Source organism: Balaenoptera ricei, chromosome 1, assembly GCF_028023285.1.
Source record: "Balaenoptera ricei isolate mBalRic1 chromosome 1, mBalRic1.hap2, whole genome shotgun sequence".
Lineage (NCBI taxonomy): Eukaryota > Metazoa > Chordata > Mammalia > Artiodactyla > Balaenopteridae > Balaenoptera > Balaenoptera ricei.
This window is the reverse complement of record NC_082639.1, coordinates 56,549,464-56,561,501: the sequence shown is the minus strand read 5'-3', so window position 1 is coordinate 56,561,501 and position 12,038 is coordinate 56,549,464. Positions and strand designations below refer to the sequence as shown.

General features: G+C 35.1%; 1 protein-coding gene across 1 annotated transcript in view; it reads right to left on the bottom strand.

The window, feature by feature from the left end:
• LEPR (leptin receptor) overlaps positions 1–12,038 on the bottom strand; it is a 103,440-nt gene that overhangs the window by 38,864 nt on the left and 52,538 nt on the right. The window contains 3 exon segments of the mRNA XM_059924131.1: positions 2,664–2,808; positions 4,585–4,730; positions 8,653–8,861. Coding sequence (XP_059780114.1) covers positions 2,664–2,808; positions 4,585–4,730; positions 8,653–8,861 — 500 coding nt within the window.

The following is a 12,038-nucleotide window of genomic DNA, read 5'->3' as shown; positions in this document are numbered from 1 at the left end:
GAAACAGGAATAACAGTACCTATCTCACAGGGTTGTTGAAAGGATAAAATGATAGTATGTGCAAAGCACTTAGAACAGTGCCTAGACACAGGAGGCACCCTAAAATTGTCAATATTATTATTATTATTCAGTAAGGAATTATCAATCTACTTCTACCTTTTATTTGTGATTCAATACGCATTACATCATTACAGTAGACAATACTGTGATAGAGAAATGTGCTTGGGAGATACTAAAGTGTATAAGCTTTTCTCCCCACTCTTGGTGTCCTAGTCTACTTTCTATTTGGCAAGTTTCTGTCTTTCCCTTAATAATCGCATGGTACCACTTAGTGGCATAGGAGCTAACCAAGTTTGTTAAATTAGTAAGCTTAACTTTACACTCATTGCTAAATCAACAAATTCTGCCCTTTGGGGCAGCCGTTTGCTCACTGTCTGGATTTATTTCTCACTTATTTTCAGGTTTTTCTGTTTGGGATGTCTACAGTCACTAGAGGGACACATCTGTGTTGAATAAGTAAAAGGCTAGCTGTTAATGGTAATATTGTTGGATATTGCACAAGCAAATAAATTGGCAAAGCTTCTTTTCAACAAAACATACCTTTATTACCTTCGTGTACTCAAAACACTAAATATTTGCCTATGGAAGGGCATATACATGTGTATGTATGTGCTTTATAATATATTAATAAATCTGATTATATTATATATGAAAGCATAAAAATATGATACAAAATATTAAGAAACCAAGCAAATTTAATCCTACAGATATTGACATGAACTAGGAAAGTAATAGAAGTACAAAAGGGTTTTGCATAAAGCAAAATAGAACTAAAAATATGTCCATCCAAAGGTCTAAAAACCTAAGTTGAACAATCCAAAACAAAATCTCATATAAGTGTAGCACAAGTAGCTATTATATTATTCTGGATCAAATTTTCATATTCATCCAACTGAATACATAATATTGCTAAGAATCATTATTCTAGGAAGGTATAAATGTATAACTTGAATATCAGCAAACTTTAAAAACAATGATGATTCTTTTAGAATTTCCCTTTTCTTCAGAGAGGCTAGGTTCTCAGATCTAAAAAGAAGTAAAACAGCAAAGAATGAAGCCATTTTCTTGTGGAAGAGAAACATTTCACCAGACAGTTAAATAAAGTACAAGCCACAAGCCACTCAGAGTGGAGCAGGGGCTGTTGCCTCTATTTCCTTTGTCAAACTACCCTCTCCTACCACCCATTCACCCCATCCCACTGTATAAAAACCTCCATGGGCCATTCACTGAAATTTGATGTTGTTAATTCATTCCTCTCTACATATTTCACAGCTGGTCATTAAGACCTATTAATCAATGATACATAACTGAACATAGAACAAAAGTTGAATTTTCAGCATCATATTACTCACATCGTGATACTCCATAATTATTATTTGAGGAAGAGAGATGAGAAATTCCTGTCTTCTAAGTCTGTTCACTCAAGGTTCCTGACTTTTCCAATGAGAATTAATTCCTCCTGGTGCTTAGCACTTATTTTAGCTCTTCTCACAATCTTACTTGTGCTAAGCAATTAGTTACATATCATGTCAATCTCTCACCTTCATTAGACTTTGAGATTTTGAATACTGAGCTTGTCAGCTTACAAGCTATGATATTTACAAGCTATGATCTACTATTTCATGAGTGCTTACTAAGGGTCAGCACTGCAGTAAGCACTTTATGTGCATTATGAACTATCCACATGAAAAGTCCTTATTTTACAGATGAGGAAATCGAGGTATAGAGAGGTTAAGAAACTTTCCAAATAAGTGGTAATAAACTTCAGTCAGACTCCGAAGTCAGGGCTCCTAAACCACTACTGCTACTTACTTTTTAACAATCAGTGCTTTTTAAATAGTAAGTAATCAATAAATAAACCTATTTAGTTAAATGTGTTGAATATCTGCTGAGTGTTTTACATGGTCCTTGCTATCTCCACATATCCATAATCAACCTGAATGAGTTTGAGTAGGAATAATTTTTGCACATTTGACAGATCAGACAACTAGTCAAAGGACCATGAACTGTCTTCCTATAGTCACACCCTGGTTTGTGCCAGGGCTAGCACCATTAGACTCCTGGACCTCTATGTAAAATATTGCACCTCAACTCCACGAGGAAGCTGTGAATAAATTTCAGTTTTTCTGATGTTAAAGATACCTTTAAAAATATGAAAATTGAAAGTAAAAACTCTGAAAAGCAAGCACCTGGAGTGAAAAGAATTGCTTAATTATATAATATGTAATACTCAAATAAAATTTTAATACTTAAAAATCTATGCCAAATAAATATACCTGATTTTCAAGTGTAAATTCAGGAGCTGTCAATACAAGTAGTGTTCTGAATTTGTAAATTTGGAACTATTATATTAACTCTCTCTTTTGGGTCAGAAAGAGTAATTCAGCAAGATACTGCTACGGATGCACATAAATGTGGGAGCTCTCACACAAGTTTTCATTAACAGGTTAAAAATTTAAATTGTTCAAAATTTAAATTCACAGTTAATATGGTGTTCCTCCTTTAGGTTTACTGCCACAAAATTTAAGATGCATATAATATGCCAAAGGCAAATTCAGGAACCATATTCCCCTGTCAGTAGAAGTGACTCTTATAAAACCTACCTTGTATGGTAAAGGTAAGGGGGGTGCTCCAGTCACTCCAAATTCCTGGGCCATCCAGTCTCTTGCTCCTCACCTGAAACTCATATGAAGACCCAGGAAGCACACTGTCTACTAGCAGAGATGTAGCTGAGACAATCTCATCAGCCTGTTAAATATTATTTGAAAACATCAGAGCATCAGGTCGGTGTGAAACCTTTACCAAAACTGATCACAAGCAGGTCTCAACTAATCTCAAAGAATTAAAATCTTACAGAGTACTTAGCTGGCCACAGTGGAATTTAAAAGAGATCAATAACCCAATAACAAATGTTTGACTGACAATAGTCAATAAAATTTTAAATAGCCTGTAAGTCCAAGGAAAAAAATCATAATGATAATCAACATTTAACTGAATGATAATGAATATTGACCTTTCAAAATTTGAGAGATACAGCTAAAGTCAGTGGGAAGCTTTAAGCCTCTGCTGACAACTGTAACACACACGGTAGAAGATGATGCACAGGGGTGGACAGAGAACTATAAACATTCCTAGAGCAAAGTGTCACAGAAGGAGGGCATGAATAATTTTAAGGACCCAAGGCTGATGATCAGCTATAGTGAATCAAAATATCTAAGAGACCTAACTGCATGAAACAACCAATGATGTATATCCAAAGATATTGAACTCCCTGGCTCATTAGACTGTGGGGCACCACAGACTAAAAATGGTGAAAAGCATCAGAAATGCATTAAACAATTTCAGATCACCTGTAGTTCAAATCCTATTATCTCCATTTTACAGATGAGAAAGCTAAAGCCCAGAGAAGCCTCAACTGCTTTTTCCATACATGACACCGGATTCCCATTCTGTTCTTTATGAATATAAAGCCTTAAAAACTTAGCCCAGATCTAAAAAGACAGGTTTTTACCTCTAAATTAGATAACAATTAGTTTCACAAAGTAAAGTGCCAAAGTCTTTGCATGGCCCACAAGGCTCTTTATGACCTCCTCCTCCCCTCCCCCTCTTTGATGATCCACTAATACTATTGCCCTCACTCACCACCCTGGCCTCCAGCTTCTCATCCAGCTTAGGGCCTCTGAATTGCTATTTTCCCTATTTAGACTCCAATTCTCCCAGATATCTACATCACCACTTCCTTCAAATCCCTGCTCAAATATCACCTTCTCAAGGAGAGCTTCCCCTACCTCCATTTAATATTTCAACCCACCCTCTCCCACTAGCATTCCCAAGCTCCCCTCGTCCTGTTCTACTACACAATGGATACTGAGTTCTCGGCACCTAGAAGGCGCTCAATACTTACTGAAAGAATGAAAAAAGGATTTGACACACTACACATGTTTGTACTGCATGTAAACAAATACATTCAGCAATAAGAAAAAATAAGGATGACGTGTAAAATCAGAAACCAGAGAAGGTCTTTAGGTGAAAATATTATAATTATGAATTCAGTAATTCTGTATCTGGACTTCTTGTAGCCATTAGTTGTGCGTGTGTGTGTGGGGGGTGTGTGTGTGGGGTGTGTGTGTGGTGTTAATGAGAGGGAGAGGGAGGAGAGGGAGAGAATTAATCTAATATACATAAACTTTTGGAAAAGGAACTTTTCCTCGCAGTAAATTCTGGGAGGAATTTGTCATGCTCCTCAAAATATAACATGGATCTACATGTAAGAGATATTGAGTAACATCAAACAATTTTTCTAAAATCATTTTATGGAAGATGCAGACATGCTGTATATATGCTCATTTCTTATGCTGCTCTTGAATGAATGCCAGTGGTATGATATTAAATGATGACTGATTCTGCTCCAGAAGCAGTATGCACATTTGGTATGCAGAGGTGTTCTGTATGGGATTTGGAGGTGGTCTCACCTTTCCTTAATTGCTTCTCAACTTTTCATTTTATTTACTAAAATATACTTACTTTTCTCATATTTTTTGTAGAATTCTCTGAATATTTCACTTGATATTGAAGTTGAAATGGTACCAATGTTGGGCTGGACCAAGAAATCTTTAAATTACCAGTATCTGTGATTTTCATACACAAACCTAATGGTGGATCAGGCTTCACTTAAGAAAAAAAAAGAACACTTTTAAGTCATGTAATTTTCATGATAATCATAAAGTGAAGTCAAAATGAGTTTTTAGCATATCCTATTCTTTCAACTAAAGTGTCTTTATCCAAAGGCTACTTACAGAACCAAAATATTGGTTCTACTCCTGTACCTTACTATAGCAATCCATGTATCTTCATTTCCTTCTCTCTACATGGTAAAAACTATAAATCAGTAAATGATGTTATTTTGATAAATGTGAATTCCTGCTGTAAAAAAGCCTGCCTTACTTTACTTAACCTAGCTTTTGCCATGCTTATTTGAAGCCTCCCCTGACAAAACCCACTGTTTTAGCAAATGACAAGGGGAAAAAGTATATTACAGAGCACTATTTGGAAAATGCATATAAATTTTGCATGCAAAGATCAAAGCACATATTCATGCAAATTCATGTAAATATGCATGCAAAATTCAGTATATTTATTACTTTTAAAATACAACAAATCCAGATATACCCATTCAAATAGCCCAAACCATGCACAGTTTACATGCAGTAAACATAGCATTAGCAGGCCCTGGCTTGTCACCAGAAATGGGGATGGAGTTTCTTATTCTAATGGGGTATTTAACTCAGTTTATAATTTCTGAGTTCACGTGTATATGTGTTTTTATGTACACCTATGCATTTGTGTATACTCATACATGGAGATTTGTGTGTGTGTGGCTTTAAACATAGAATATAACCTTTAAATCATTTGTAGAAACAACGCAAACATCTTACAATAAAGGATTGATTGAATAAATAATGATTTATCTCTTTAAGGGAAATCTATACAGCCTTTAAAAATAATATGAGAAGAATATTGAAAATGTTTAATACTGTTAGTTTTAAAAGTTTATTAAACAACATCTATACTTGGATTCCTGATTTATTAAAATTTACAAATTAAAGGATATTTGTAAATACATATTAAAATAGAAATAAATGCCAAAATAGTAGATAATAAATGAATAAAATATTTTTTCTTCTTTGTGCATCTCTATGCTTTCAAGATTTTTGTGATTAACAGGAATTACTCATGAACACAGAAATCACCATTACATTGAAATATTTACTGACTTTTATTTTCAAGAAATAAAATGGCACATTCTTTACACATTCTATATTTTCATGAATTTAGTCATAGTTTTTTTTCTTTTCCTTGAGTCAAAATTAATGAAGCTTTCACTTTCTGTGACATATTACAAATTTTAGTTACTTTAAAGCAGGGATATCTAAACTCTGAAGTCCAGAAACAACAGGTGAAATTCACTGAGTTCTCGTGACCAATAAGACAGAAAACAAAGACACCAAACAGAAGTGAAATCATAAAATTATAAACTATTTTACATTTCCTATTTGCACACATATATGTCTTCATATTAGAAATCTAAAAATAAATCTTTCCCTGGACCCCCTATGTACTCAGTCCCAGACCCCATCTACCTGCTTCTTTCAGAGGAAAATTCCTCCAAAGAGCTGGCATACTCACTTTCTCCACTTTGCATCCCATTTTCCTGAGCAACCTATTCTGATCAGGTCTTCCTTCTCGCTAGTCCACTGAAACTACTCTTACCAAGGTCACTACCCTTTGCCAAATCCAATGTCAACTGTCTGATTCATTTTACTCCATCTCTCAGCAGCATTCCTACTGCTTGTTCCGTGAGTAGCTGAAATACTTTTTTCACTTGGCTTCCAGGCCACCACACTCCTTTACTCCTCTTTTCTCTCTGATCACCCCTCAGTCTTTCTCTCACTGAACTCTAAATACGTGATCTCATACAATCCCATAAACATCTGTATGCTAGAGACTCCCAAATATATATCTCCCCTGAACTCCAGGCTCATATATCCAACTATGTACTCAACATCTCTTCGGTTTCTAATAAGCATCTCAAACATAATATGTCACACACCTATTCCTCTCTAATATCCCCATCTCAGCATCTGGTACCACTATTCTGGTACCACCCAGGTCCAAGCCTAACTATTATCCTTGATTCCTCTCTGCCCTTCACACTCCATACCCAATCCACTAGAACGTTCAGTCAGCACCATCTCCTAAATAGATCCCAAGCCTGATCGTTTCTTTATTTCTCCACTGCAACAACCCTAAGCCAACGGGATGATTCCAACAGCTTCCTATCTGATTCCTCTGCTTCCACTCTTGCAACTACCCTTCCTTCCTTCCTCATCAATTTCCTTCTTCACATGCAGCATAAATTTTAAACATATGCATGCTTACACACGCACACATGCACACACACACACACCCTTGATCATATCACTCTCCTGGTTCAAAAGCCTCCATTGCAATTAGAATAAAATCCAAAAGTTGTAACCCTGGTTTATAGTATGACCTGGACCCAGATGACTCTCTAACCACATCTCTAAATATTCTCCTACTTCATTCACTCCAAGCAAAAGAGTCTTGTATTTGGTTCTTCCAACTTCCAAGCTCATTCCATCCCAGGAATTTTGTGAGTGCTATTCTTCCTGCTTAGTGCACCTTTTGTTTTTGCATGGCTATCTCTTTTTCTTTCAGCTTAAATGCTATCTCCTAAAAGAGGACATCTATAACGGAAATAATAGCCCCTACACCTGACATTCTCCATCACACAACTTCTCTTATTTCTTTCATAGCACTTTTTTAGATATTATCACATATATCCCAATACAAGGAAAGATTTTTTCCCCAAAATTATCCGAAATAAGACAAAATCACTTTTAAGGTTCTTATAAAGTCTATCGCAGCAACTTCTCTTAACTACTTTACTTTTAAAAACAATTTAATTCAGTGCTGGCTCTAAATATTTCTAAAAATCACCTGATAGAACTGGTTTTAAAAAGAGAAAATGATGATACTTTATAGATTTTGTATTTTTCCCTGTGGTATAACGTCATGACTGAATTCCTTGGATATCATTGTAATTACGTTGTGGACATCACAAATATATCCCTAGAGGACAAGTTATTTAAAAGTCCTAATGTTAAATACGATGTCATATGCAGATTCAAAAAGTGCTATGTCCTCAGTAACTTAGATAGAAGTGAAGGTAAACCTGTGTAGGAAAGTGTGTCAGATACTTGGAAAAGTGGCTCTAGTGATGTCAAAAACAATGATGCAGAGATGCATATAAAGAGTTTGTATACAATCGTTTCAGGAAATGTAAATGTAAAATAGTAACACTGTTAAATTATGTATCATATGTAATATATAATTTAACATACACATACAAAACTGAGTTAATAAATTAAATAGTTTGTTAACCTTCGCCTATATTATTCACACTGAATAACTGAATACACAGAATATATGTAATTATACATTCCAGTTGATCAAATAAATTTGGGGAATCTTTGCACTGAAAATATGGGCCTTTGCCTATAATTTGAGTTTTTCTTAAGGTCAGATTTGTACTGCAAATTATTTGTTTACGTTTTTCCTGTTTCTCTCTGCCCACTACTGTCTGCCCCTGTTCTGTGAGGCATTCACCATTGTTTCCCCAGCTCCTAGGTCAGTGGCTGACACCCATGAGCCTCTAAGAAATGTTTATTGAAGGCATAAATTCAGGTAAAAACAAGCTTTCAGTTATTTTCAGAAATAGTTATCCTAGATGTGAAAAAGTAATAACCAAGCAATAAATATCCATTAGACAGATCCAGGATTTAAAGAAATCAAACTGTTTTCAAAAAGAATTTAAGTTACAATTGCAGAGATATCTATACTGCTGTTAAATCATTCCAGAAGCTGCTTTTAATACTCCCTAGAACTACACTTACCATCTTTAGAGTGTTGGTCAAAGCAAGATAAGCTAGTGAAAAATTTTGTAAGCAATCTTCAACCTGTTTGTAGGACTGATGTTGATATCTATTACCTTTTTTATGCACAACTTACCAACATTAATGGGCTGAACTGACATTGGAGGTGAGTGAAAAATTACTCCACCAGATGTGATTTTCAAATACATAAGAAGGGTGTAATTGATTTTGACTGTTGGCACCGGCACGTGACATTCACAACATTCATGAACACTGCAGTTGCACTGAACAATCTGAAAACTGCTTTTCTGGGGGAGCAGCAGTGACTCTTCTAATACTTCAAGCCTATATGGAAAAAGAAGAGCTAAATATTAACACAGATGTGAAAGCACTGGATATATTTAAAATGTAGGACACAATATCCAAACTGAGGGCAGCTATTCTGCACACTCAGCTTAAAGAGCATCTGGGGAAAAAAGATACATTACAACAAGGATACAAAGACAAGGTTTAAAGCAGGTTAGCCATCAGAAATAATATAAACAAGAAGACAGTGAAGTACTGAAAGGAAAGAAAAATTGTGATCCTAAACCCTATATGCAGTAAAAATATCTTTCAAAATAAACATGCAATAAAGGCTTTTTCAGACACGCCAAAATGGAAATAACTCATTATCATCAGACCTGCATTATAAAAAATGCTAAAGGAAGTCCTTCAGGCAAAAAGAAAATGATAGTAGATAGAAGTCTGGTTCCACACAAATAAATGAAATTTAACTAAAAGTGTAGATATTTACTGACTGATTAAAGCAAAAATAATAACCGTGTAGTGTTGGGTTTATAACATAGGTAGAAGTAAAATGTATGACATTAGTACCAAACTTGGGGAAGGGGTAGATCTGTAAGTACACAGTTGTAATGTTCTTCTACTATACACAAAGTGGTGAAATAGCAGCTAGAGGTATAATATCAGTTCGACTATAATAAGTCAAAGACCTATATTCTAAATCCTAAAGCCACCACTAAAGTAATAAAACAAGAAGTTACAGCTAATAAGCTATGATAATCAGCCAATGGTGTATGAGTGTAAAGATAGAAAAATAGATTAATGGAACAGAAGAGAGACCAACACCTATATGTACAATCAATTTTCTACAAAGGTACAAGCAGTTCTGTGGAGAAAAAGTAATCTTTTCAATAAATTGTGCTGGAACAGTGGGATATCTACATGCTCCCCACCCCAAAAAGCAACTTTAATCCACACCTCCCACCAGATCTAAAAATTAATTCAAAATGGATCATCACCCAAATGTCAAGTCTAAAGCTATGAATCTTTTAGAAGAGAATATGGGAAAAAATTTTTGTGGCCTTGGTTTAGATAAGAATTTCTTAGATGCAACACAAAAGCATGATCCATAAAAGAACAAATTGATATTGTTATAAAGTAGAAACTAACACACCACTGTAAAGCAATTATACTCCAATAACGATGTTAAAAAAGAAAAAGAACAAATTGATAATTGGACTTCTGTCAAGATTGAAAACTTCTGTCCTTCAAAAGACACTGTGAAAGATAAAAAAATAACAAAAGACAAGCCATAGACTGAGAGAATACATTTGCCAGTCATCTCTCTAATAAAGGACTTGAATCCAGAAGATATAAAGAACTTTCATAACTCAATAATAATATTAAAAAATCCAATTAAAAATAGGCCAAAATGTCAATAGTCACTTCTCCACACAATACATAGAATGAAAAGAAGCATGTGAAAAGAAGCCCCAAATCACTAGTTATTCAGGAAATGCAAATTAAAACCCCAATGAAATACTACTATCCACATATTAGAATGGTCAAAATTGAAAAGATTCATCATATCACATATTGAAGAGGTATGCAGGAACTGGAACTCTAATACACTGCTGGTAGGAATGTAAAATGATACAACTTTGGAAAACAGTTTTTCAATTTCTTAAGCTGTTAAACATACACCTACTATATAATTTACATATTCCATTCCCAGGTATTCATCCAGGAGAAATAAAAGCATATATCCTTACAGAGATCTGTACACAAACAAGTACAGAGAATTGTAGCAGTTTTCTTTGTAAGAGCCAAAACCTGTAAACAACTCATTTATCTATCAATAGGTGAGCAGATAAACAAACTGTGGTATATTCATATAATGGAATGCTACTCAGCAATGAAAAGGAATGGACTGCCAGTAGATTCACACAGCATTAATGAATCTCAAAATAATCACGCCATGTGAAAGCAAGACAAAAGTTCTGTAGGAATGCATTTATATAAAATTCTAGAAAATGCAAAGAAACCTGTGGTTACAGAAAGGGGCAGATCAGTCATTGCCTGGGGACAGTGGGGGATGGGAGGTGGGGCTGGTGGTAGGGTCACAGGTAGGAGTAGAGGGTGGGATTACAAAGGGGCAAGAAGAAATTTTGTGATTGACGATAGATTCATTTTCTTTATTATGGTGAAGACTTTATGAGTGGTTTCATATATCAGAACTTATCAAGTTTACACTAAATATGTACAGTTTATTTTATATTCTTATATGTCAAAAAAGCTGTTTACAAACAAAAGGAAATCTAGGGAAAAGTTTTTAAGCAATACTTTGCCTGCCACTGTAAACCTACAAATGAATGGGTTAACCTTAAAAAATAACTGTAATTATCTTATAGGGTTACCCAACTCAAGGCATAGAGAATAACAGCATGCAACCAAGACACAGAGAGTTGTTATTTCTGATTTTTTCGTGTTTGTTTTTTTAATCTGTCTCATCCCATGGAGAGTCTAAGCCTTGGTATAAATGAGAAGACTTTAGGGTGGAAGTTCATGGCAGGGGCGGGGGGGCATCCATGCCTCATATTCCCTGTCTTGCTTGAGCTACCCCCATTCTGTCCATAAACACCTGCTGCCTCGTATCCAAGCCACTGCATGCTTCTTAAAGAACCTGGGGACAGGGAGAGAGTATTAATATTTAGGCATGATCACTGCCTTCAGAAAAGACCTCAGTCCTTTTGGAGGAAAAAGCTGTAAGAGATAAATATACTAACTAAAAATTCAATGTCGAGAAAGTGTTGCTTTAGAAACTGTGCTAACTAGCCTATACATGAGTATTCAGATATAAATACAACATGAGAGAAACGGACCCTAACCTTTCCATACACAGCCCACGACTATTAAGTGTTTTGAATTATGATAGATTTTTCAAGTTTCCTGAGCTAGACTTTAGTATTCCCTTAGTCCTAAAAAAAAAAAACATCAATCAGGAAACAACATTTACAAGACATTTTAATGTGCAAAGCAATATCCTGGGCACTGTGGAAGGGATATTGTTATTGTAAGAAGCACACTAAATTAACATTGAGACCTAAATCAGGTTTTTCTGTTTGCTTATGAACCATAAGACCATAAACAAGTAAGTTCATCTTTGTGAGCCTTGGTCTCCTTAAACAGTAAAACAGAGAAAATGCCTGAACCATCTGTCTTTATAAAGTTGTTGTG